This window comes from Sceloporus undulatus, chromosome 6, assembly GCF_019175285.1.
Source record: "Sceloporus undulatus isolate JIND9_A2432 ecotype Alabama chromosome 6, SceUnd_v1.1, whole genome shotgun sequence".
In the NCBI taxonomy this organism is placed as follows: Eukaryota; Metazoa; Chordata; class Lepidosauria; order Squamata; family Phrynosomatidae; genus Sceloporus; species Sceloporus undulatus.
The window spans coordinates 105082992-105107244 of NC_056527.1; the positions used below are offsets into that span (position 1 = coordinate 105082992).

At 42.5% G+C, this 24253-nt stretch overlaps 1 protein-coding gene across 3 annotated transcripts; it reads right to left on the reverse strand.

Annotated features, from left to right (window-relative positions):
• Positions 1 to 209: 209 nt before the first annotated feature.
• Positions 210 to 14829, reverse strand: HSPBP1 (HSPA (Hsp70) binding protein 1). 3 transcript variants are annotated; one of them, XM_042475680.1, is made up of 10 exons: positions 14704 to 14747; positions 13180 to 13228; positions 12941 to 13060; positions 11356 to 11525; positions 10037 to 10250; positions 8530 to 8754; positions 7779 to 7934; positions 6758 to 6854; positions 5557 to 5668; positions 210 to 1402 (listed from the first exon to the last, which is right to left on the reverse strand). In XM_042475680.1, the coding sequence occupies exons 4-10, from the start codon at positions 11482 to 11484 to the stop codon at positions 1325 to 1327; spliced, it is 1011 nt and encodes a 336-aa protein (XP_042331614.1). In that variant the 5' UTR covers positions 11485 to 11525; positions 12941 to 13060; positions 13180 to 13228; positions 14704 to 14747; the 3' UTR covers positions 210 to 1324. The 3 variants fall into 3 exon arrangements, with proteins under 3 accessions (XP_042331614.1, XP_042331613.1, XP_042331615.1); XM_042475679.1 differs by lacking the exon at positions 13180 to 13228 and having other exon boundaries at positions 14704 to 14829; XM_042475681.1 differs by lacking the exon at positions 13180 to 13228 and having other exon boundaries at positions 12941 to 13029; positions 14704 to 14789.
• Positions 14830 to 24253: the final 9424 nt, after the last annotated feature.

Here is a 24253-nt window from a genome sequence, read left to right on the forward strand (position 1 = left end):
TAGACAACTATGAGAAGGGGGAAAATGAGGGGAAGAGGGTAGTAAGTAAGAAGACATTTTTGAGCAGAGCGGTTCCAGTTGTTGACTCTGATTTTTCAACATCTCTTTTGTTGTCATTTGTTTTACCGCTGAAGCGGAGAGTGATGTAAGTGTTGTTTTCTTAAAGCATCTACTGATACGAAAAACAAAAAACATGCCAGACTTCTCACCCAAAGCCAACTTGTTCTTTTTAAAAAATAGAACAAAACATAAGCAGAATGCAGCAACAACAGACAATAGTGATGGGAAATACAAGCTGTTGGAATATACCTAGCTGTCATAAATCATTAAGCGGGGGCAAGGAATAAATATCATCTCCAACTAGGGTGGTCAAATGTCCAACAGGACAGGGTTCCTGCACCTTTTACTGGCCACAAAAAGTAACACACTTTTGGGCAACTAGTACAGGAGCCCTATTCTCTTTCACAGCTGGTCTCTTTTACAACCTTATTCTCTTTTGCAGACTTCAGTTTGTATAATTTTTCTCAATTTGACCTATTTGGATATCTATTTTTAATAGTCATGGGTGAAAATATAAGTCCTGAACAATCACATAAGCAGATGCCCTTGCCTAGAGTGCATGGAAGTCACTTTTCTGCACTACAGCTCCCAAAATATTTCCAGAGGGCATGACTAGCAGATTCTGGAAGTTGCAGTCTAAAAAGGTGCCTTTCACACACTCTGTCCCTTTGAACAGATGCTCCCCAATTAAGTAAACCAGTATTTTTGTCTTTAGAGCAGCCAGTTCCCATCTATGACAGTGCTACATCTAAAGCGAAAATTCTTGAAATTCATCTGAATTCATGCCCTGAAACTAAGACAAAGAAATTAAAAGGCACACAATTCCACCTGCTGCTCTCCCCAACGGCCATCCCCTACTAAGTATCTTGTTTCTCAAAAAAAGCAGTATGATGACAGGAAATAGGATGGATTTCCCAATTTAAACACACAGATGTTAACAGCCACCTACAAATGCTGGCTCTTTGGCTACTTGGAAGGGAGGCTGTCACAATAAAGTTTGGATGGGGGCAGTAGACATTTGCTTCCATAGGATGGGGAAGAGGAAATTACACAGCAACAGGTTATGAAAGTGTCTTCCTGCTGATCATGAGGCTAACGTGTTCTATGTTTCGTTCCAGAGGTCTTCTGCGACTCCAGCCTGTTGCCAGTTCAGTCTATGCAAGGAAAAACATGGGCGTTTCCCACCAAGTGTCTCCAACTGACACAGCTCCAACGGTTAAAGCATGAACTTCCACAGTGCTGGGTGGGAGTAGGGGAAGCAAAGTTACCGATCCATGTTGCTTTCATCAGGTTGATTGTAGAAGCAAAGGCGCAGCAATGTCTCGCAGAAGTCCAACTCCTCCTTTTAAAAAAATAAAGTAAAAGGAGTCACACAGGAAGGTCAGGCAAATTCTGTTTCTTTTTGGATCACTGCAACTTAAGTGACAACAAGGATGCATCTGCTCTGCAGAAATAATCCAGTTTGACACAGCTTTAATTGCCGTGGCTCAATGCTATGGAAGACAGGGAATTGTAGTTTGTTGTGGCAGCAGAACTCTCTAACAGAGAAGGCTAAGTATCTCACAATTACAATTCCCAGCATCCTATAGCACTGAGCCATGGCAGTTAAAGTGATGTCAAACTGGATTATTTCTGCAGTGTGGATTCTGCCTACTTGTTTCAAGTGCTTAAGTGAAGCAACCTGGAACACATGCCTAACAACATCATCATTTATAGCTCTACCTCAAACAATCATAGAATCGTAGAGTTGGAAGAGACCACAAGGGCCATCCAGTCCAGCCCCCTGCCATGCAGGAACTCTAAATCAAAGCATCCCCGGTCATCAAGCCTCTGTTTAAAGACCTCTAGGGAAGGAGATTCCACTACACTCCGAGGAAGCAAAGATGACTTGGGCCAGCCTTGATAATTCTTCATACCAGAACTGGAGGATGGGATTATTCCAATGAGATAGTTAACATTTATTGGGGCCCATCCCTTCACCCTATACTACCCCCTTGGCTTGTTCTAACTCCACAGCTCCTTTTGTTTAAGAATGTGACCCAAAGTTTCAAAGAAGCTTCATCTCAACTCACTGGCTCTACAAAGCAAAACAGGAATCAGGGTGGGAGGTGGGGGAAAGGGATTGGACTTTTTAAACAGGACACAGTAAAGCTGCTCTGCATCCCCTTCCACTTACTCCATTACACCAATTGCTTAATTATCAAGCTCAGCATAACCTAATTGCTATGTTTGGAGAAAACTGCCAGTTGCTAACAGCAGGGGCGGGAATGTGTCTGTTCTGGGTAAACATAGCAAAAAACACAGAAACTGCAAAAGAAGCAACATGGGCCCCTGCCTACCCTTCCCCTTCTTCCCTCACTTCAATTTAAAGGATGAGGATATCAGTTCAGAACAAAGCTGGGATCAAATGAACAGCCCAGGCCTGGTTGCACTGAGGAAGCTAGCTCAAATCTTTTGCACTTGGAAGCCCTGGTTCACTCCTTCATCAGCAGAAAGAAGGTCAAGAAACTAAATAGGATTGGAATCTCACATACACTGCCTACATTCAATGGATCATCACCACTGAACATGATTTTTATATTGATGCTAAAAGATGTTGCTTTCTCCTTGCCATCTTTATGGTCAAAGCCATACTGCTTGAACCGAGGGGGGGGGAGATAATAACAAAAGAGCAGATAATGTTTAAATGTAATGTTACTGTTGTTGTGTGCCATCCTAGAATTTTCTGGGCTAGTTTTTTCAGTGGGGGTTGCTACTGCCATCCTCTGAGGCTGAGAGAGTGTGACTTGCCTGGGGACATCCAGTGGGTTTCTATGGCTGAGCCAGGATTTGAACCCTGGTCTCCCAGTGTCCTAGTCCAGTGCTCAAATCACTACGCCACGCTGGCTCTCTTATGGCTTCAAGTCATTTCTGACTTACGGTGACCCTGGGGAGCCATCACCAAGGTTTGAAGTAACTACAGCCCTGGCAAAGGTTCTCCTTCTTTTCCAGACCTTTGGAGGGGAGGGGGAAGGTAGGCATTTTCATGAAGAACAAAAACTCACACACAGAACTGGGATAATCTCAGTTGCATTTCAATTTTGGAAGGCTGGGGTTTGCTAAGGGGCATGCCATCATCAGGAGCGAGGGTTGGATTCTGGGTCTCTAAGCAGAGGACAAAAACACCTCTTAAGCTATTTCTGCTTCACATTGTTATTAAGCAGGTGAAGGGCTGCATGGCAAACAGTCGTTCCGAATGTACTTAAATGGGAATCGCTATTCCTGGAGAGCCACAGCACTGCGTGCCTGACTTTTTAAGAGTTGAGCAAGAGACCCTGCGCCCCCTAGTGCCAAGAAAAGGGCAAACTGATGTGGCACAGGCTCTCCACTTACCCAAATTTGGGGAGTAAGCTGCATGTTATTTATTTATTGCATTTGTACCCCACCTTTCTCCCAGGATGGGATCCAAGGAGACATGCAGGAATTAAAAACAAGATTATGTTAAAATCTTATTTTACAGAAGTTTAAAAAGAATAAAACAACAATATTATTAAAAAGCATAGTTAAAACAGTTAAAGACACAGCTAGAACTTAATTACAGTCGACCCTCTGTATCCGTGGATTCTTTATCCACAGATTTGAGCATCCACAGCATGAAAATATTTAAAAAGTATAAATTCCCAATAGCAAACTGATTTTGCCATTTTATATAAGGGACACCTTTTTACTATGCCATTGTATTTAATAGGACTTGAGCATCCATTCATGGATTTGGGTATCCACTGTGTGTGTGTGTGCGCGCGCGCTGGAACCAAATCCCAGCAGATAATAAGGGCCCACTATACTAAGGATAGATTCAGCAAAAACACAGTACACCACTTTACACATACTACTGTTACATAAATTTACACTTCAAAAGCCTCCATGAATAAAACAGCTGGCAGAAAAAGAACAGGGAGAGGGGTCAATTGGATTTCCCTTGGAAGGGAGTTCCACAGTCTGGGCACAGCCATGGAGAAAGCTCTCTCCACTGCATTTCATTTTCAGAGGCTGGAGTGGAATATGGCTTTGCAAATCTCAGTTTCCCTGAATTTTTCTCCCTCTTGGCATTCTAGCTTTTTATTTAAAAATGTTTCCAGCCCTCATTAATAAAAAAATAATAAAATTTTATTTATATGCCGCCCTTCCTACGATCAGGGCGGCTCACAACAGGTTAAAATTCAAACAGATTAAAATACACAATACATAAGTTAAAAAGAAAACACAATAAATCAACCCAACAGCAAAAAGCCCCATAGCCCAACCTCTTGGCCACGGAAGAGGGAGGCCCACAGGATATTTATTCGGGGAATGCCTGTTGGAATAGGAAGGTTTTAAGATCCTTCCTAAATTGGGCCAGGGTCGTAGATGAGCGGAGCTCTGTGGGCAGCGCATTCCAAAGGGCTGGGGCAGCTATGGAAAACGTCTTCCGAGTAGTGGAGACTAACCTAGCCCCAGGCACCTTCAGTAGCTGCTGCCCAGACGTTCTGAGGGTGCGAGGCGGAATGTACGGGGAGAGGCGGTCCTTTAGGTATCCTGGGCCCAAGCCATTTAGGGCTTTATAGGTGATTACCAACACCTTATATTGAGCTCGGAAACGAATGGGCAGCCAATGGAGGTCTTTTAAAACCGGTGTTATATGGCTGGTTCTGGGAGCACCAGTAACCAGCCGGGCTGCCATGTTCTGCACCATTTGCAGTTTCCGAATTTGGTATAAGGGTTGCCCCATGTAGAGTACATTGCAGAAGTCCAGTCTCGAAGTTACCAGATCATGTACAACAGTTTCTAGGTCCCTCTGGGCCAGGTATGGGCGCAGCTGGCGAATCAGCCGAAGCTGATAACAGGTGCTCTTGACCGTCGCATTCACCTGAGCAGTCAGGTGAAGCGACGAGTCAAGAAGCACCCCCAGACTGCGCACGGAGTCCTTCACAGGGAGCGTGACCCCGTTCAGGACAGGTGGAACCACCGCCATTCCTGGACCAGGGGAACCTATCACTAGTACCTCCGTTTTCTCTGGATTCAATTTGAGTCGGTTTTCCCTCATCCAGCCCATTACTGACTCTAGACAGGCCACGAGAGGAGAGACGCCATCCCCAGTCACTGCATCAGTCGGAGACATAGAGAAAATGATTTGGGTGTCATCAGCGTACTGATAACCCCGCGCCCCATGTCTCCGGATGATCTCTCCCAGCGGTTTCATGTAAATGTTAAATAGCATGGGCTGAAGACTTTCATTGTAAAGAAAGTCTTCAGCCCATCTTCATATCCTGCTATGTCTTCTCCATCGTTCTCTATGTCTATCGAAATGTAGGAAGTTTACTCAAGAAATAGAGAAATTAGAGAGAATGATTTATTCTAACTGCAGAACTTGAACTTCCTGGTCTAAAAAATGCAATGATGGTTCAACAAGATCTTGGCCCCTCACAACAGGTATATGACAGAAGGGAAGAGGAGAAGGAAGAACTCCTTTTAACCTACCTGAAATTCTTCCTGATCCTTTAGTAGCTTGCATCGCTCTTTTAACAGTTCCTCAAGTGCTAACTCTGGTTCTTGGCATTCTTGCACACCTTGAGGGAAATCTGTTACAAGACTGTGTGGATGGCAAAGTGGGAGAGAAAGATCACACAGAAGGAAAAAGGCAGTTAGGTTTCCTGCTAACTTGTCAGCCATGGTTCCCCTTCAAGACACTCAGATCAATCCCAACTCCCATCCTCCTTTCCTTAACAATAGGATATTCATTGACTACAGAACATGCTCAACACTCAAGTCCACAGTTGGGTGGCGAGTTCCCTCCATGCTGCTTCCTCATCCCTAGCATGTTAGTACCTCCCAGTATTACATTTGTCAGTGGCACCATTTTAAGTACATGGTCATGAGCACATGCCCAATAGCAGAGGGAGATCAAGACTCTAGGGGGGAAATATACTTTTTGGACTACTTATTATTGTTGTGTGCTTTAGAATCATAGAATTGTATAGTTGGAAGAGACCGCAAGGGCTATCCAGTCCAACCCCTGCCATGCAGGAAATCAACCCCATCACAGGGTTTTCTTAGCAAGATTTGTTCAGAGGGGGTTTTGCCTTTGCCTCCCTCTAAGGCTGAAAGAGTGTGATTTGCCCAAGACCCCAAGCAGGGATTTGAACCCTGTTCTCCAGAGTTGTAGGCCAATGCTCAAACTCTACACCACACTGCGTCTCTTTTTGCAATACAGATCTGCACAATTCTCCAGCCAGCATGGGCAATTCTTGGAAGTTGTGGCCCTGGGAGCTGTAGTTTTAAAGAGGAACTTTTCTAAACTTGAGGAAGGACTTTCAACTTGACAGCCTGGACTGTCAAGACTGAGGTTAAGCCTGTCAAGACTAAGCCTAGATTGAGGTATATCCCTCGGTGAGAACTAGGCTAAACATGCATATTCTATTAACATTCTATGTTACTGTAGATGAGACATTTTCTATGGTACCTAGAAATACTACTTTCAAGCATCTTTTATCTCAGGTAAAATGCTTTTATTTGCTGTGTATTGCTACAGGAGCCCTTTTGAGCTGGGTGGTGACAAATAAGTATTTTAAATAAATAAATAAATCCTTCCAGCTTCATGCAATTAGACCTGTAACCTCCATCAAGATAACAAACCCTTAGATCCTAGCTCTCAACCTCTGTTTTCTGCCCTCAACAGTACCTGCACAAAGCTCCCAATACATGTTCGTGGAAGGTGCTATGTTCAGAACGGATAAGGGCCACCAACTGCTGGACCATTCCCATGGAACACAGAGTCTCTGGGGGGAGAAAAAGATTGGGAATGCAACCTTGGAGTAAAGCTAAATGAAACACATAGCTATGATTGGGAAAGCAGCTGCACATCTCTGAACACCCAATGGCCTCTATCAGGCTGCCTTAAACAGCTACTCGCAAACCTGGAGAATGCCATAAAACAGGTCCTATGCATGATACCAATAATCTCTCTGAGGCCTGATCTACTTAAGCAGGAAAATTAGGTGATGGGAACTCAAAGTATTACAGCTCTATCACTGTCTGGGGAGGGTGCCATATTTTTTAACATGCACACATACGTCCTCTCAATAAATGCTAAATAAATTCATACGTGCAAACGACATACATCCTTATACATGTTATTTATCATGTACCAATTTTCTACTACTTTTGTGTGCCATTTCAAAAGTGTGATTCTTTCAGCAGCAGTATGAAATAGTAGTCCATTCCATGGTTTCAGGACTCTGTTGTTCATTCTGCTGTGCACACAGTGAAGAAGACAATTCACTGTCAGAATGCTGGTTCTATAAGCAAGAACATCCAAATACACTACCAATGTCTCTAGTGAAAACAATCTCAGGTAGCAAGTGATGGGGAAAATTTCTGGCCAAGATCCTGAACAAAGGATGCCAGTTAGAGTACATTGGGCTAGGCAGATAAACAGGCAGGCCAGGTAGTGCTAAATAGCTTCCCATATTCGTCTACACAGATCAAGCCACAGGTAGAGAGGCTGCTGGCTCAATTAAACCATGAGCAATGTAATCCTACACATAGGTAGTAAGACCCACAAAATTAAATACGACATCCGAGAAAGGAAGGTCAAGGATAAGGAAGCCATAATAGAAGCCATTCAGAATGAAGTGCCATACAACAAAGCTGCAAAGCTAGTTCCTTCCCACCCAAGCAGACAACTACAAAATTATTCTCACCTTTCTGCTCTGGGTGATCTATGAGAAGGTTCTGCAAGAGGAAAGCAGATTTCACCTTCAGTTTCTGCACTTTGCTCTGCATGGCCCTCATGAGGACTGAGAACCCATCAAGATGTAGGAATTGCTGCAGACCAGTCTCCTGGGCTCTAACCAAACCTGGCAGCACAAGGAAAGGCAAAGAAAAAGAGAGAGAGGAAAAAGTGAAAAAGAATAGAAAGATAAATAAAAAATAAGTACAATAAATAAAGGGGATTTTTATATGCAGAAAAAGATGGCTCAATATTGGTGTGCTGACAAAACTAAATACATGTCAACAGTCCAAAAGAACAAATGCTATTTACCAGCATATCCCACCCTGCCTCTCCATTTTTTCTAGCTTAACAGCTCCCACCCACTGTCTCTGGAGTATTCTGTAGTGAGACACGACTGTAGTTGTGTGCCTTGATGTTGTTTATGACTTAAGACAACCCTATTTATGGGGGTTTTCTGGGGCTGAGAGTGTTTGACACACCCAAGGTCACCCAGTGGGTTTCCATGACCAAGAAAGTAATTGAACTCTGATCTCCAGAGTCACAGTCCAGCTCTCACCATTCTGGCTCTCAGGGAGAGGAAATACAAGAATCTTAATTTTTTTCCTTCCTAAAAGACTAATGGCAGTGGTGTAGAGTAGGAGGATTCCCACACCTCCCAGGTCACACCTACTTTAGTTTTGGCATCCACCCTCCAGTTACTCTGCAATGTTTCCACTTACAGGAGATAGCAAATAGGGCCTTAATCCGGACAGCCTCGCTGGGATCATGGTCCAAGAGCCGCAGCAGCTTCCTCATACACCCCAGCGCCAGGGCCTGCTCTTGGACTTTGGGCACATTTTGGGCACAGGTGCCCACCAGATGGGCAGCTCGCCAGCGCAGCTCTTGCTCCTCATGCTCCAGGTATCGGTGTGCCAGCAGTCGCATGCCTTCCAGTTTGCAGAAGTCTGAAGAAAGAGGGAAACAGAATAAAATAAAGGAGGATTACTGGTAGGGCATACCTTACAAATGACCTATCTTCTCAGGATCAGAAAGTAATATCCACAGACCTTTCTGTTTTGCAAATTTAGACATTCGTACTTTGTCATTTTTATTGTTCTGCTCTAGATTGCTAGCAACTTGAAGCTTCTTTGAGGAAGGGTGAAGAATAAATGAACTCTGGTCCCAATAGTGTCTTCTGATTGCCTGGTCTTGCTAGGGTTGAAAGAAATTAAGAAATCAACAGCATGGAACTTCTGCAGAGGAACAGGTTCCTCATCTCTGCAATAAAGGACACAGGGAAGTAAAGATTGATATCTGATTATATTTCCCTTGGAAATGCTGATGGGGGGCATTGCTGATGCCCAGGGTTGGAACAATCATCATAATGGGGATGGGCAATGGGCATAAGAGAGTCTTTGGCCCAGGAATCTCTGTGATTTTGGTTTCTGCCCCGACATTTGGGAAAAGCTTAGTTTTGGATTAAATCCCCAGCAAGAAGAGCTAGGGGTTACTAGGACTTGTGGTCCAAAAATAATTTTTGCAAGCTGTGTTACCACCCTTGCATTACTGTTTCTGTAGCCTAATTCACTCCTATGAGTTGACACAAAGTATTTGCTAAGTAAACAGTTTTCTAGCCACACATTCTCTTGTATAGTAGGGCTTTTCAGACTACTTGATGTGAGGGAGAAGCAATTCCCCCCCATAACAAACCTGGGAATGGCACCATAATTGGATGCATTAGCTACAACTGTTTCTGTCTTTCCTGAAAACTCTCTGCAGACCACCAGCTGATAGCTCACAGGCTTGCATTAATCCAGGGATGACCACTTTGCATATTCCTAGCCTAGAGCATGAAGCAATGTGAGCTGCATCTTCATTGCCACAATAACGCAGTTTGACACAGCTCAACACTATGGAATTCTGGAATCTATAATTTTGTGAGATATTTAGTCTTCTCTGTCAGAGAGCTCTGGTGCCTGATCAAACTACAAATCCCAGGATTCCATAGCATTGAGCTATAGCAGATAAAGTGGTGTCCAACTGCATTATTTCTACAGTGAAGATGCCGTCTAAGATGGGATATAGCAGTGGGGATGACGAACAACAGGGTGGACCTCTGTATTTTCTTTATGTGTTACATTCTTATCTAGTCTGTCCTCCAAAGAACCCAAGGTGGAGTACACAGAAGGCTCTAATGACTCCTGCACACACATGCACACAAACAGAGGAATGAGATCCTTTCTATACCTGCAGCATTATCCAGGTTTTCACACAACTCTGCCAGGAGGTCTAAAGCACCCTCTCGCCGCACGAGATCTGACTGTGCCTCATCTGAACTCTCCCCACTTTCAGTTCCAGGAGTTGAAGCTTCCAACTGCCGAAGGCATTCTTTCATTTGTTCAATCTCATCCATTTGTCCCCGGAATGCCTCTGCCATTGCCTCCTGTAACCACTGTCTCCGCTGGAATGCAGAGAATTGACAGTTGGGGTGAAGAAAGAAAAAGGAAAGATGTCACAGACAAATCCATCACTTCCTCCTAAAAGCTATCTTCCTACCATTCAAAAATTCCCCAGTGTGCCAGGGATTGGCACCTTATTTGCCACCACTGACTACTACTGTTTCTTTCTTTCCTGGAAATTTGAAAGATTGGTAGACCATAGAGTGACACTAGTCTACAGACCACAACTTTAGGGCAATAAAACAAAGCAGAAATGCCCTGCCAGGGGAAACACCCTGTATGGATGAGACCTTCCCTCCTTGGTTGTTGGGTGCTTTCAAGTAATTTCTGACTTATGGCGACCCTAAGGCAAACCTATCATGGGATTTTCTTGACAGGGGTTGTTCACAGGAGATTTGTCATTGCCTACCCCTGAGACTGAGAGAGTATGACTTGTCCAAGGTCACCCAGTGGGTTTCATGGCACAGCTGGGAATCAAACCCTGATCTCTGCTGGACCTGATCCCCTTTCTCACTTTCATTCCTTTTGTGTGATGTCTTTTTAAACTATAAGCCCGAGGGCAGGCAACTGTCTAATAAACAATTTGTAAGCCGCTCTGAGAGCATTTCTCAGGGTATAAATACAATAAATAAAATAAAATAAAATAAAACAAATTGGTACTCGGCTTCCTCAGTCAACTCTAGCTGCAATGTACACTCATCCCTCCACATATGCGGCTTTGATTATTCACAGATTTATTTAATATGTTCTCTCTAGGTTCCAACAAAAATCGCACTGAAGGATCTAGAGATTCCTAGAGAGAACACTCCACTAGGCATTTGTAGCTTCTCCAGCGCAATTCTATGGTCAATGTCTGGCAGATGTTGACCACAGAGTTGTGCTGGAGGACCTAGAGACTCCTAGAGAAGTGTTCTCTCAGCTAAAAACATGGTGGTTTTGTTATTTGTGGTTTCTCCACATTCACAGGGGTCCTGTGCCCCTAATCCTAGTGAATGTGGAAGTGTAGTAAGATTCTACTTTTATGCCTAGGAAAGCATAAGTCTCCAAAAATGTCCTTGCACTTCCTTTCCCAGGTCTGACCATCTGACCGCACTCCAAGCTGTGTACCTCATCAGACATGGGCTCCGTTGGACCAGGTTCAGCATTTCCTGCAGTCACTGCCATCTGCAGCAAGCCCTGGAGGTTGCGGGGAGGTTCCCGGGGAGGTTGGCTGCCATCCGGTCCACCTTCAGCCATTGTTGGAGAGTGTAGTTCCAGTCAGGAGATGGCTCACAGAGCTTTTAACAAAGAAGCAGACAAGAGAGAGCGTGAATTGAGGCCAAACCCAGGAGTCAACAAACCTCCCCAAGTTTAGCTAAAAATTTACAGCTTTGACTTTTGCAGATTTCATTATTCGCAGTTTTGATTAATATGTTCTCTCTAGGAATCGCTAAGTCCCAGTGCAACTCTGCCATAAGATGACCACAGAGTTGTGCTGGAGAACCTAGAAGTTCCTAGAGAAAGCACTTCTCTAGGCATTTGTAGATCCTCTGGAATGATTCTATGATCAACATCTGGCAGATGTTGACCACAGATACCTAGACAGGTATTCTCTCAGATAAAAAGAAGAGGTTTTTTTTTTTTTTAATTTGCATGTCCAGAGGAGGGCCATAAAAATGGTGAAGGGTCTGGAAAGCATGCCTTATGAGGAAAGACTTAGGGGGCTGGGTATGTTTAGCCTGGAGAAGAGACGGTTAAGAGGTGATATGATAGGCGTTTAAGTATTTGAAGGGGTGTCACATTGATAACGGAGCAAGCTTGTTTTCTGCTGCTCCAGAGACTAGAACACCAAACAATGAACGCAAGCTACAGGAAAAGAGATTCCACCTCAACATTAGGAGGAACTTAATGACAGTAAGAGCTGTTTGACAGTGGAACACACTCTCTCAGAGGGTGGTGGAGTCTCCTTATTTGGAGGTCTTTAAACAGAGGCTGGATGGCTATCTGTCAGAGGTTTGGGATTGTGGGATCTTACATGGCAGGGGGTTGGACTGGATGGTCCTTGGGGTCTCTTCCAACTCTATGATTCTATGAATGTGGAGGGACCATTGTATAAAAAAAGTTTTTTTAAAAAACATAATTGCAATTCAATTCTATTAAAAACACATTGTGAAAAAACAGTTCAAAAGACATTTAAAACATAACAACATACAATATAAAAACAGAGCACACCACCCTGAATGCTATTCAGCCATATGATTAAAATCAGTCAAAAACCTAATTAAAAAGGTCTCAATCTGCTGTCAGAAAGAGCACAGGGAGGAGGCTAACTGGATATCCAGTGGGAAGGAGTTCCACAGTCTGCGAACAGACACTGAGAAGGCTGTCCTCTGTGTCCTCACCAAAATCTCTCCAGCCACCATGACAGGTGACAGTAGATAGGAGACTCTGGAAAATATACCACAAGTAGTCATTTTTCCAAGCTCTGCATCCTGTCACCCTTTCCTTCTGATGCTGAATCAGCAATAGCCATGCCTAGTCATTTGGTGACCTTGGGCACACCCTCTCAGCCTCAGGGGAAGGCAACGGCAAACCTCCTCTGAACAAACCTTGCCAACAAAACCCCATGATAGGTTTGCCTTAGGGTCACTGTAAGTCAGGAACGACTTGAAGGCATACAACAACAACAACAACAACTACTACTACCACCTACCTCACAGGGATGGAGTTTTGGTCTTCCTTCCAAGTGTCCCCAATATCCTTTTCCAGCTCCCAAGAGCTAAAAGGTTTGCAACTTAATGGCTATGAAGAACAACGGATATAAATGGAACACCTAATAATAGAAGTAACGACATTATTATTACTACGCCCAGCCTTGCCCTTCCGGTCTGTGCAGAAGAAGCCGCTAACTGTCTTAGCTATAAATCAGAAAAACTGTAGTTTGAACCATACCTGAGTCATGAGTGACCTTAGGCAGGCCACTCTGCTCCACTCCCCACATCTGTAATATGGGTAGAGAGGGAAGAATAATATTGTTGCTTGTTGTTGTTGTGTACCTTCAAGTTGGCAACCCTATCATGGGGTTTTCTTGGCAAGATTTCTTCAGACCCAGTTTGCCATTGCTGTCCCCTGAGGCTGAGTGCAGATTCAAATCCTGCCTTGGCCATGTGAGCCAACTGGGCGACCTTGGGCAAGTCACACTCTCTCAGCCTAAGAGAAAGGCAATGGCAAACCGCCTCTGAATAAATGTTACTCAGAAAACCCCATGATAGATTCGCATTAAGTCTGAAATGGCTTAAAGGCACACAACAACCCCCACCACCACAACAACTGATCCTATGACTCCACATTTTTCCAATTATAGCACCATCTGGATACTACCTGGCTAGGGGATGATGGGTGCTAGAGTCCAGCCCACCCAGAAAGCTCTGGAATAGAGAAACAAGTCCAGTACGTGATCAATCAAAAATTACTTTGTGACTTGAAGGGACCACAATAAAAGAGCTGGCAATCCCCCATTTCCCCAACCCAAAAGAGACCCCCCTACTCTTATTTTCTTTCCGCTAGGACTGCATCCACACTGCAGAAATAATCCAGTTTGACACCACTTTAACTGCCATGACTCAATGCTATAATATTCTGGGATCTGTTCTTTTGTGAGACATTTGGCCTTCTTTGTCAGAAAGCTCTAGTGCCAATACAAACTACAAATCCCAGGATTCCATAGGATGGAGCCGTGACATTCAATTCAGTATCAAACCAGTTTATGTCTAAAGTGTGGATACAGCCTCCATGCTATGGAATCCTGGGAACTGTAGTTAGTTGTGGCACCAGAGGTTCTCTGACAGAAGGCTAAAAGTCCCACAAGACTACAGTTCCCAAGATTCCCATAGCATGGAGCCATGACATTTAAAGTGGTGTCAAACCAGATTATTTCTGCACTGTGGATGCAGCCTCCATACGATGGAATCCTGGAAAGTTGTTTGTGGTTGACACCAGAGGTTCTCTGACAGAGAAAGCTAGAAGTCTCACAAAACTACAGTTCCCAGGATTCCCATAGCATGGAGCCACGGCAGTTAAATCAGTCTCAAGATGGGTTATTTCTGCAGTGTGGATGCACCATGAATGCTATGGAATCCTGGTGAGAAGGCTGAAAGAAACCAATACAATTAATTTATAAACCACCCTGGGCATAAAACCAATAAAATTAATTCCTAGGTAGTCAATACATATAGTAAATATGTGAATAGCTAGAAGGCCTGAACCTGAAGTATGGGCAGAAGAGATAGATAACTGAGCATGGAGGAGCCATGGCATTTAAAGCAGTATCAAACCAGATTATTTCTGCAATGTGGATGCATCCTAAAGGCCTTTCCCTCCTTTTCTCCTCCTCTGACCCTGTGGGGCTCTCCACTACCTTCTTCCCAGTGGTCCACCCCAATCCCTGGGCTGTTAATCCAGCCCCACACTACTCACCCCCTAATAAAAAACTTCCTAGATACAAGCCATTGCTTCTGCAAGCAGCCATTTGCATGAACCACGTGCGAAGGAAAGGGAGGAGATTCCCTAGTCTGAGCCCAGCTGGGATGGCGACACCTGGTGGCCACCTCGAGGAATAGCAAGAGGGCTTGGCCATAATAATAGCAGCAATCCCAGTAGCAGTGATACCTTTATGGGAACAACCAAAATGCACAATAGACATGTTGCAAACTTTCGAGGCTTCACTGGCTTCTTCTTCATCAGGCAAGGTTAGTACAAACCAAAACAGAAACAAAAGCCTGCCTAAAAACCACAAACCTGCCTAAAAACCAATAACAAGATTATAAAATTAATAAAATATTACTATAACAAAGTTAAAACAATACTGTAAAGGTGTAAATTAACACAAATATGTCATGAAATATACAGTCATAAAATCAAGACGAAAGCTGGAAGGCTTCCCTGAATAGAATATTCTGTAATTTGGATTTAAAGTAGTCTAAAAAGGTGATAGTCTGCAAATTCATGGGAAGGAGATTCCAGTAATACCTATTAATACATACATCTTAACGTTCACACAATAAAATATAGCAGACAACAAATTAAAGTAACATTGGATAACAATCCAAAGGCAGGTTTACAGTTGAACAGTAAGAAAACAAAAAATGATGACCGCAAGTTTACATAACTTTAAAGTAGATGAGAAAATCATTGAAATAGCTCAAGATTTCCCATACTTTGGCTCAGTCATTAATCAGAATAGAGACTGCAGTCAAGAAATTAGAAGCATTGGTTGCATCAAGTTGATCACAGACTATTAGCACATTTGGCAACTATCTCAATTTAGCAGGAACAGTCCTGATAAATCCTCTCTCAATCCACTTTCCAGCTGCTTTTAAAATGCCCCTGTTTTTCTCTCCTCCTCCCGCTTTCCCTTTTGTCTTTAGCTTACTTTCATTGTTGCAAGAGATGGAGAAAGGTGTAATCTTGCCCTTCCCTCTAGGCTCAGGCAAAAGCAAACCGCTGCAGTCTCCCTTAGCTTGTCTGCTCTTTCTCATAAATAACTCTTCCCATCTTGACCACACATTGAAGTGGCTTAACCATATGTGTCCCAGGGGTCATTCAGACGTTGTTTTTAGCACAATGATGCAAATCACCATACCAGGATTGTTATTCACACTATAGAACCGCATCAATGCACACTTCTACAAGTTCGGTTGTCCACATGTGCAAGTGTTCAAATAAAGATGGTGTTGACAATGTGAATCTATTTGGAACCCTTTTTTGGTACGCAGTATTTTATTCCAGGCCTGTTCAGGTCTATTTGCATTGGTTATTCATGCTACCAATGATGTGGTTCTTTTAAAACTACTCGGGAGGGAAACCAAATATTGATTATCCTGGATTTAGTGGGGTTTTTGATTCCCCCCACTTAATTGGGTGCATTTGGGATATGTGTGAATAATGAAAAATTAACCCAGATTCATCCTACTATATTATTTTCACAGTGTGAATAACCTCTACGTTTCATTTGTGAAATTTTAGGAGCTATGTAGTAAGGATTCATTTCTCAAGAACTCTGGGCTTTCTTCTGTCCCAGAATGACCTGCAGTCAGTGGTGATTTCACTGCTACATATATCTGATTTTTGTGGTCATCTGGCATCCCAAAATCCTTTATTTCAATATTTAGCAGCCCTTTTCTTTAATTCTATATTAAAATCATTGCGAGTGTGTGTGTGTGTATGCAATAAAAAGAATGGAGGCAGAGTGCCTTCCTTCTCTGTCTACCCTTAAAAAATGAAAAACAAAACTGGCCTAGATTTCCAGCTTGGTTTGAGTCAAACCAACTGAACAACCAAGCAAGAGAGAGCGAAGAAAAAGCAAGGATTACTGTATTATTATTACTTTGCCTTGCAGACAACTTGAAAGTTCATCATATCTCTTTTCCAAATGTCAGCTGCCATCTTCCTGTCCTGCTGGCTGTGTCTTTTCCTCGTACCCATTTGATTTCCACTTGCAAGAGTCTGAGCGGATGGCAATGGTCAGGTGAAATGCAGCAGGTGGAGGCCAGAATATGAATGCATCCCACCCCCCAATATTACCTCCTTGCACATATTTACTTATTTGCTTTACTCTGCCTCTTGATCCATATAGACTTTCAGGAATAAAAGAAAGAGGAACTAAATTGCAAAACAACAAATAACATCATCAGACAGCAACAAGGGGGGAAAGCTGTTAGTAATGAAACCATCTGTGGAGCTGAGCTATAAATATTTTCTCAGCCCAAATGCTTTTTGAAAAATTGAAAATTTGTATTTTTTTTAAAAAAATGTTGTTTTATTAGAGTAGGACAATTTTAGAATTGGGTGTGTGTGTGTGTGCGCGTGCGTGCGTTCTATTGCTTTTAAATTTGTTTCAGGGGGTATAAATGCCATTTTCATCTAGCTTTGTATTCCTCTGAATTTGTGCATTTAAGCATTATGCGGGGTAGAATTCAAATTGAAATCATCTTCATCATCATCTTATGAGTGACAATTCTTCTTATATAGGTAAAATGACACCATCTGTATAGTCACCCCTCCATTTTCGCAGACTTCAAATCCACATCCCTCGCTGGTTTGCGGGCAGCAAACAGAGAGGGACAAAATACAGGTGATTTTCTGTTTTTGAAGGGGGACATAACAGATCCCCCACAAAAACAGAGGGATTACTGTACAGGCTTAGGGGAAACTTACATTTGGAAGGCATACACCAGATAATTAGAAGGAAAAGCTCTTTATAAATTATAGGAGTGTTGTTTTTTAAACAAAGAACCCAAGAAAGACCAAGAAGTACAGCTGAGTGGCTAAAATCACGCACAGGAACACTCTATATTTTGTTACACATTTTTGTTTTCAACTTATAACAATGCTATGAATGAGAGGCCTCCCAAAGACCTTGTTGCTAACAGCTCAGGTCTTGCAAACTCAGGGCTGTATTTTCCTACTGAATGTGTCCACCTGTAATGTGGTTTTTCTCTTTTCCTACTACTGTACCTTCTACTTTTTGGAGTGGTATAATCTTTTCCGAATCGTTTTGGCTCATTTCATGTCCCATGTACAATAGCTTCATGTAGCTTCCAGTGAGATTTCATTTGCTCTCTGATCCATGATCCATTTTAATGCCTTTTTGGCTTTCCGTGGGCTCCATAGAAATCTCTTGCAACACAGTATTTAGTTGATTCTCTTCCTGTCAGAAAAGCATGATTACAAAGAAGAAAAAACAAACACAAAAAAGAATGAGAGTAAAAAGAAAGAAAGAAAGAAAGAAAGAGGAAGGAAAATACATGGGTTGTGAACAAGGGCTAGGCATATGCTTTGATATAAGTGGACTATATTTCCAAAGATATGTCTTGTTGAAGTTAGCATCAATAAAATTCACATTCATGCATAGCTAAAACAGTAGCATCTTCTGATTGTTGAATGATAGATGGCAAACATTTATGTTTCCAATATTGGAGAAATCTTCGTGCAACAGTAGAAGCATGCAGGATCAAACAGTGTTGGCCCTCATGTTGCAGAAATGTATATAGTCCCTCAATATCCACAAATTTCTTATCCATGGATTAAACCATCCACAGCTTGAAACTATTTTAAAAAGATATAAATTTCAAAAAACAAAGCTTGATTTTTGTTATTTTATAAAGGATGCCATTTTACTATGCCATTTTATTGAATGGGACTTGAGCACACATGGATTTTGATATCAGTGGGGGATCCTGGAACCAAGCCCCAATGCATACCAAGGGCCCATTGTAATTGGATTCTGCTCCATGTGATTGTGTTTTTAAATCATGCCTTTCCTCCAATGTTTTAGGAATGGTCCATCTAAAATTATCTACAGGCACCAACACTAAGAAAACAAAAATGATGACCACAGATGATTTACATAACTTAAAAGTGGGCAATGAAGACTTTGAAATAGTTAAAGGTTTTCCATACCTTGATATCAGAATGGAGCCTCCAGTCAAGAAATTCAAAGACTAAGACTTGGAAGGATAGCTATGAAGGCATAAGGTAATATCCTAAAGTGAATGCTCATATCCTCATAGTTGAATGCCAAAGTCAGGATTGTTCACGCCATCCTATTTCCGTTTTTTACATACAGTATGGCTGTGAAAGCTGGATAGGAAGAAAGCTGATAGGAAGAGAATTCATTTGAGATCTGGTGCTTATCTACAAATCCCAGAATTTCATAGCATTGAGCTATGACAGTTAAAGCAGTATCAAACAAAATAATTTATGCAGTGCAGATGCAGCCTATGTCACAATCAGGTTTTCCCACAATGCTCTGAAATAACATTGGCATTATGGGAAATGACTATGGGGCTCCTAGCTACTGTTACTTATGAAGGATCTCAGGGTTAGTTCAAAAAGTGCTTTGCAATATGAGGCAAAGGACGTGACAGTGCTCCCCTCTCTCCCTGTGTCCATGTACAAAAGTCAGGTGCACTCACAGATAACAGTTATTTAATCACTGGAAATGAGACAGCATTCTTTTATTGTTCCTGAGATCAGTAGCCTAGATTTGGAGGCAAAAGGCTACTGAGGGGTCATTCACATGTTGTTTTTACCTTGACAATGTGAATAATCTGACTCACACATTCCAGACTTGTCCTTCACACTATGGAACCGCAGCTCTGTATCTCTCTGCAAGTTCAGTTGCTCACACATGTCAGCACTCAAATAAAGATAGAAGCAATGATGCAAATGCATTCAAAGCATGTTCAAGGCATGCAGAATTTTATCCTGGGTCTATTTGCATTGGTTATTTACATATTCACACAGCTGAGAATCCGGATCTTTTAGAAAAACTCCAGGGAAAATTCACCATCAATTATCCTGGGTTAAGTGAGGGTTTTTTGCCAACCCCACCCATACTTAATTGGTTTAATTCAAAATGCATGTGAACAACAAAGATTCAACCCAAATTCTACCTGGATTATTTTCACCGTCCGAATAAATGACACACATTGCTATAAGTTCTACAGGACCTACTAAAATAAGAGGAGCCCCAGTAAAGGACTTTACTGATGCCCCCCTCACCAGCCTAATTAATTAATTAATTGTTTTTTAAATGAGTAAAAATGGTGACAAGTGATTGAAAATGGGACTTGTGATGTATTGGGTTGACCAGTTCAAAGGTATTATTATCCAACTGGAGCCTAACTTTCTCACACTGAGAGCTCCTCCAGACTGGCCAAAAGCTTCAGGATTTTATGGGAGTTATAGCTGTACTGTAGTTATTTGCAGGAGGGGGTCTGATATTAATATGATGATCTTCCTTCCTGTCCCAGCATTTTTCTTGTGAATTTCTGGTATTAGCAGCAGTTTTTATAGCCCACTGTAGTGGTGCCTTTTTTTTTTTCTTTCTTGCCCCAGGAATTTCCAATATTGCCTCTGTTGCCTTGGTTCTTCTTGCTGTACTTTTGGGTAGTCCCACTGATGACATTTAGAATGGTAGTATAACCTTTGCCAGGGAAGTTTTCTTCTGCCCTTCATTCCTTCGTTCCATTTCTGGTTACCGGGCTGAATATTTCTTCTTCTTCTCTTTTTCTTTCTTCTATAGTTATAGTTCTAAAGTGGCATAGCACTTTTGCTCTATGATTTCAACAGAAAATATTAAAAAATAAATGTGTGAGATAAGGGAAATAGATGCTGGAAAGGAGCATGGGGGGAATATGTTCATGGGGGCGGGGATGTCAGGGGAACGGAGGGAACCCACATCCACATCACAGCTTAGCCATAGCTATTTGTGAGGAAACAGTATTTGAAAATAAATTTGCAGACTGAAGGTAGTGCTAAAGTGCTACAACCAACACCAAACCAGGGCCAAAACTCCAGTATACAGTGGGCCCTTGGTATCCATTGGAGTTTGGTTCTAGGACACCCCATGGATACCAAAATCTGACAATGCTCAAAGTCCCATTAAATACAATAGCATTGTGAAATGGTGTACCTTATATAAAATGGCAAAATCACGGTTTGCTATTTGGAATTTATATCTTTTAAATATTTTCAAGCTATGGATGGTTGAATCCATAGATTTAAATATCTGTGGGTAAGGAGGGCTGACTTTATTTAGGGCACAACTGGATGCAGAAACAGCAGCAATCATTATAAACTGTGAAATCCTATAGCACAAAGTCCTTAGGTTTTCCAGAACTATTCAGCAGTCTGGCAGAGCCCTGAGTGATCACCGTGGGTGGTTCGGGATTTCTGTTTTCCACTCACATAAACGGGCAGTTGCCTCAACTTGTTAACAGTGACTTCTGCACAACTTTGCCTGTTGCAGAAATCTTGCTTGTCTGGTTTAACAACAGTTCCATGATTCTCCCGTTTTAACCACAATAACTTCTAGAACATAGCTAGTGACTAATCTAAGAAGAAAGAATCATAGGGCCTGTACAGACAGGCCAAAATAAAGCTGCTTTGAGTCACTTTGGAAGTATGCTGTTTAAATGACACATGCATCTTTAGAGGCCAGAAGCTGCACCAAAGCTGCGCTCCAGTCCTTAGGACTGGGAGCATGGCTTTGGAGTGGCTTCTGGCTTCTTAAAATGCATGCATCATTTAAACAGCACACTTCCAAAGTGACCCGAAGGAGCTTTATTTTGACCTGTCTCTTCAGGCCCATAGAATCTTAAAGTTGGAAGAGACCACAAGGGCCATCCAGTCCAACCCCTGCCATGCAGGAACTCACATTCAAAGCACCCCCGACAGATGGGTACTTTGTCAGAGGCTTTGTTAACTGTGGTATGACTGTCCTTGGGATGGAATGGTAAAGAATGGTTTCAGTGGGAATCAAAATGCAGAAACTATAAACAGTAATAATTATCATAATATAGGCCATATGTTTTTTTCTTTTCTCTTTTATATGTGAATATGTTCTTTTTTAATCATAAAAATTAAAATTAAAAAATAATAATAATAATATAGGCCATTCATAAAAGCATTGTTGGGTGATAAAACAGTTGTTGTTGTTGTTGTGTTCCTTCAAGTAGTTTCTGACTTATTGGCAACCTTAAAATGAACCTATAATGGGGTTTTCTTGGTAAGTTTCTTCAGAGGGGGTTTGCCATTGCTATTTTCTGAGGCTGAGAGAGTGGGACTTGCCCAGGGTCACCTAGTTGGTTTACATGACCAAGTAGGGATTTGAACCCTGTTCGCAAGAGTCCAGTGCTCAAACTCAATGCTGGCTGTCTAAAAAAGGAACCCGCATGGTTCAACAGGATTCCACAGACATCTTTGCAATAGTGAAGTAATTAATACGTGTAGTAAGATTTATAAACCATCACTGACATCTTTGTGCTTATTCAAAACCACAAAAATAGGATGCCAAAGTAGGACTGGGCAAAGTGTGGCCTTGTTTGACACCTATGTTTTTCCCCCCCAGGCCCTGATCTCCCTGGTTTACCAGATTATAGCAAAAAGGGTTGAATTGCTTCAGAGAGAAATGTCCAAGAGTGGCAATTTGGCCTTTAAATATGTTTCAGGGGTTGCCACACTGTTTAACAATATGATACTGGAGTTCTGACCCCTTCATTCCCCCTCCCCCTCATTTTTTGGTATTTTTGCCTCCTGGGTCAAAGAGGCAGAAAACTGATCTCCAGACCTGCCAAAGTTGCCCAATCCTGACATAGGACCTTATCACACTAGGGAAATCCAGAAGAGAAATTGGATTTAAATGAGATTTAAAATTTTTAAAAACCTGCAAATGTGGGAATTTTTTTCTCACGAAATGACTACAAAAGTGAAATAACGCGAAGTTAAAGCAAAGGTAAAATGAAGAAAAACAGCAGCTTTTTAACTTTCGGGAAGTTCCAAAATTAAAAGGGGCCATTTTTTTCCATTTTACCTTTGTTTTAATTTTGCGTTATTTCACATTAACAGTAACGTCATGTGATAAACTTCCTGCATTTCTGATTTTTTTTCTAATTTAAATCTCATTTCAAATCCCGTTTCTTTTCAGGATTTCCCTAGTGTGATAAGGTCCATAGAAGATATAGAGATACTGATGAATGGTGGTTCAGTAATTTTGGGTTTACATCTGCATAATTGTATGTGTATGCTTGTGTGTCCATTTCTCTCTCTCTGTATTTGCTAGGTCTATGTCTGACCTATTGTGATGCACTGGCTACAGTGTTTATCCAGGACATGTATGATTCAGCTTTTAGTTCCCACTAAACCATAAAACCCATTGGGCTGGTCTACCTTGCAGAGTTGTTGGGAGGACACCATGGAGCAGGGAGAATCACACACTACCTTGGACTCACTGGAAGAAATGCAAGGTATGAGAGTCACAAAAAAAAACCCCAAATAAGCAGATCTCTTCCATCCCAGAGCCAGTTAGAGCTTGCAAAGATGTTTTGCTGTGTATGCATGTATGCAGGCAAAAAGCTGTGTACTGGGACACTAGTCCAACACTGCCACCTGAACAGCAGAGGAAACCTTTGACCTCAACTAAAACCAAATGCCAGGAAGGTGCACCATGAAAGAAAAGCAGAGGCTCTTCCCAACACAGGTGGCAACAGTGGTACATAGTGGAGAAAGGTGCTGCCTACAGGTCCAGTATGAATGGATCTGGGGCTTCTATTTTAACCCATCTTACAAGTGACAGGAGAAAAGATCCACCTGCCTCTTGATTCTATTTCTTTCTCCACCACTGCTTCCAAATGTTCTGCTGTAGCGGTGCTAGTTATGGGGCAAACACCCCACATTTAAAAAAAAAAACTAACCCAGAGTCACTCCCAGCACAAACAATTGGCCTACCCTGCCTTGCATGCTAAACCCTGCAAAACCACACTGCTAATTCAGACAGCCGTGCAGGGAAGTCCAGTCACAAAAGAGGAGATAAGAATCATCAGTGGTTATGTAAAACTGTTGGGTGGACAGGGATTTTTGGTGTGTCTTTCAGGCTCTCGCAGTATGCATTCAGTGTGTGTGCCTGTGAGAGGGAGGGAGAGATCTTCATTTACATCTCAACCTCTTTTTCCGTCTCCAGTGGCTCTACCTGACTCCTTTTACACACAATGGAAGTCTTCATGCATTTCATGCCACCAAATCCCTCGTGCATTCACACAAATAGTCAAACGCCTTCCTGTAAAAAACGAAAAAGGAGACTCAATTGATTTCACACACATTGGGTGCCACAATTGGTACAAAACCACAGCTACAGATTCCCTCTCTCGCTCTGTCTCTCTTTCTCTCACACACACACAAACCCTTCCATGCACATCCTTCCATCCCCTACAAAACCTTGCACACCCTCCAAGGTCCCCCTTCAACCCCAGAGGTCCTATCCCTGATTAACCCCTCCCAACCAGCTGCTGCATCCCTCCTGGTCCTGGTCTTGGTCCTGGCCCTGGTCAAAACCCTTTCCCTCTTCCCCCCCATCCCCGCCCCCTAATCCCCACCCCTTTCCCCTGGCAGCCTGGGGAGGAGGCGCTGCCTTTGTTCCTCCAAGGGTTAACCCGGATTGTGTCTGTCACCCAGTTGCCCGGATGCT

What these genes read in the sequence shown, in the direction of transcription:
- HSPBP1 (XM_042475679.1), bottom strand. Translation starts at nt 11,484, where the DNA reads ATGGCTGAAGGTGGACCGGATGGCAGCCAACCTCCCCGGGAACCTCCC. An exon ending in GGCCCTATTTGCTATCTCCT is followed by an intron (nt 7,935 to 8,529) that starts GTAAGTGGAAAC and finishes TTGTGCTGCCAG; the next exon opens with GTTTGGTTAGAGCCCAGGAG. An exon ending in AGATCACCCAGAGCAGAAAG is followed by an intron (nt 6,855 to 7,778) that starts GTGAGAATAATT and finishes TTCTCCCCCCAG; the next exon opens with AGACTCTGTGTTCCATGGGA.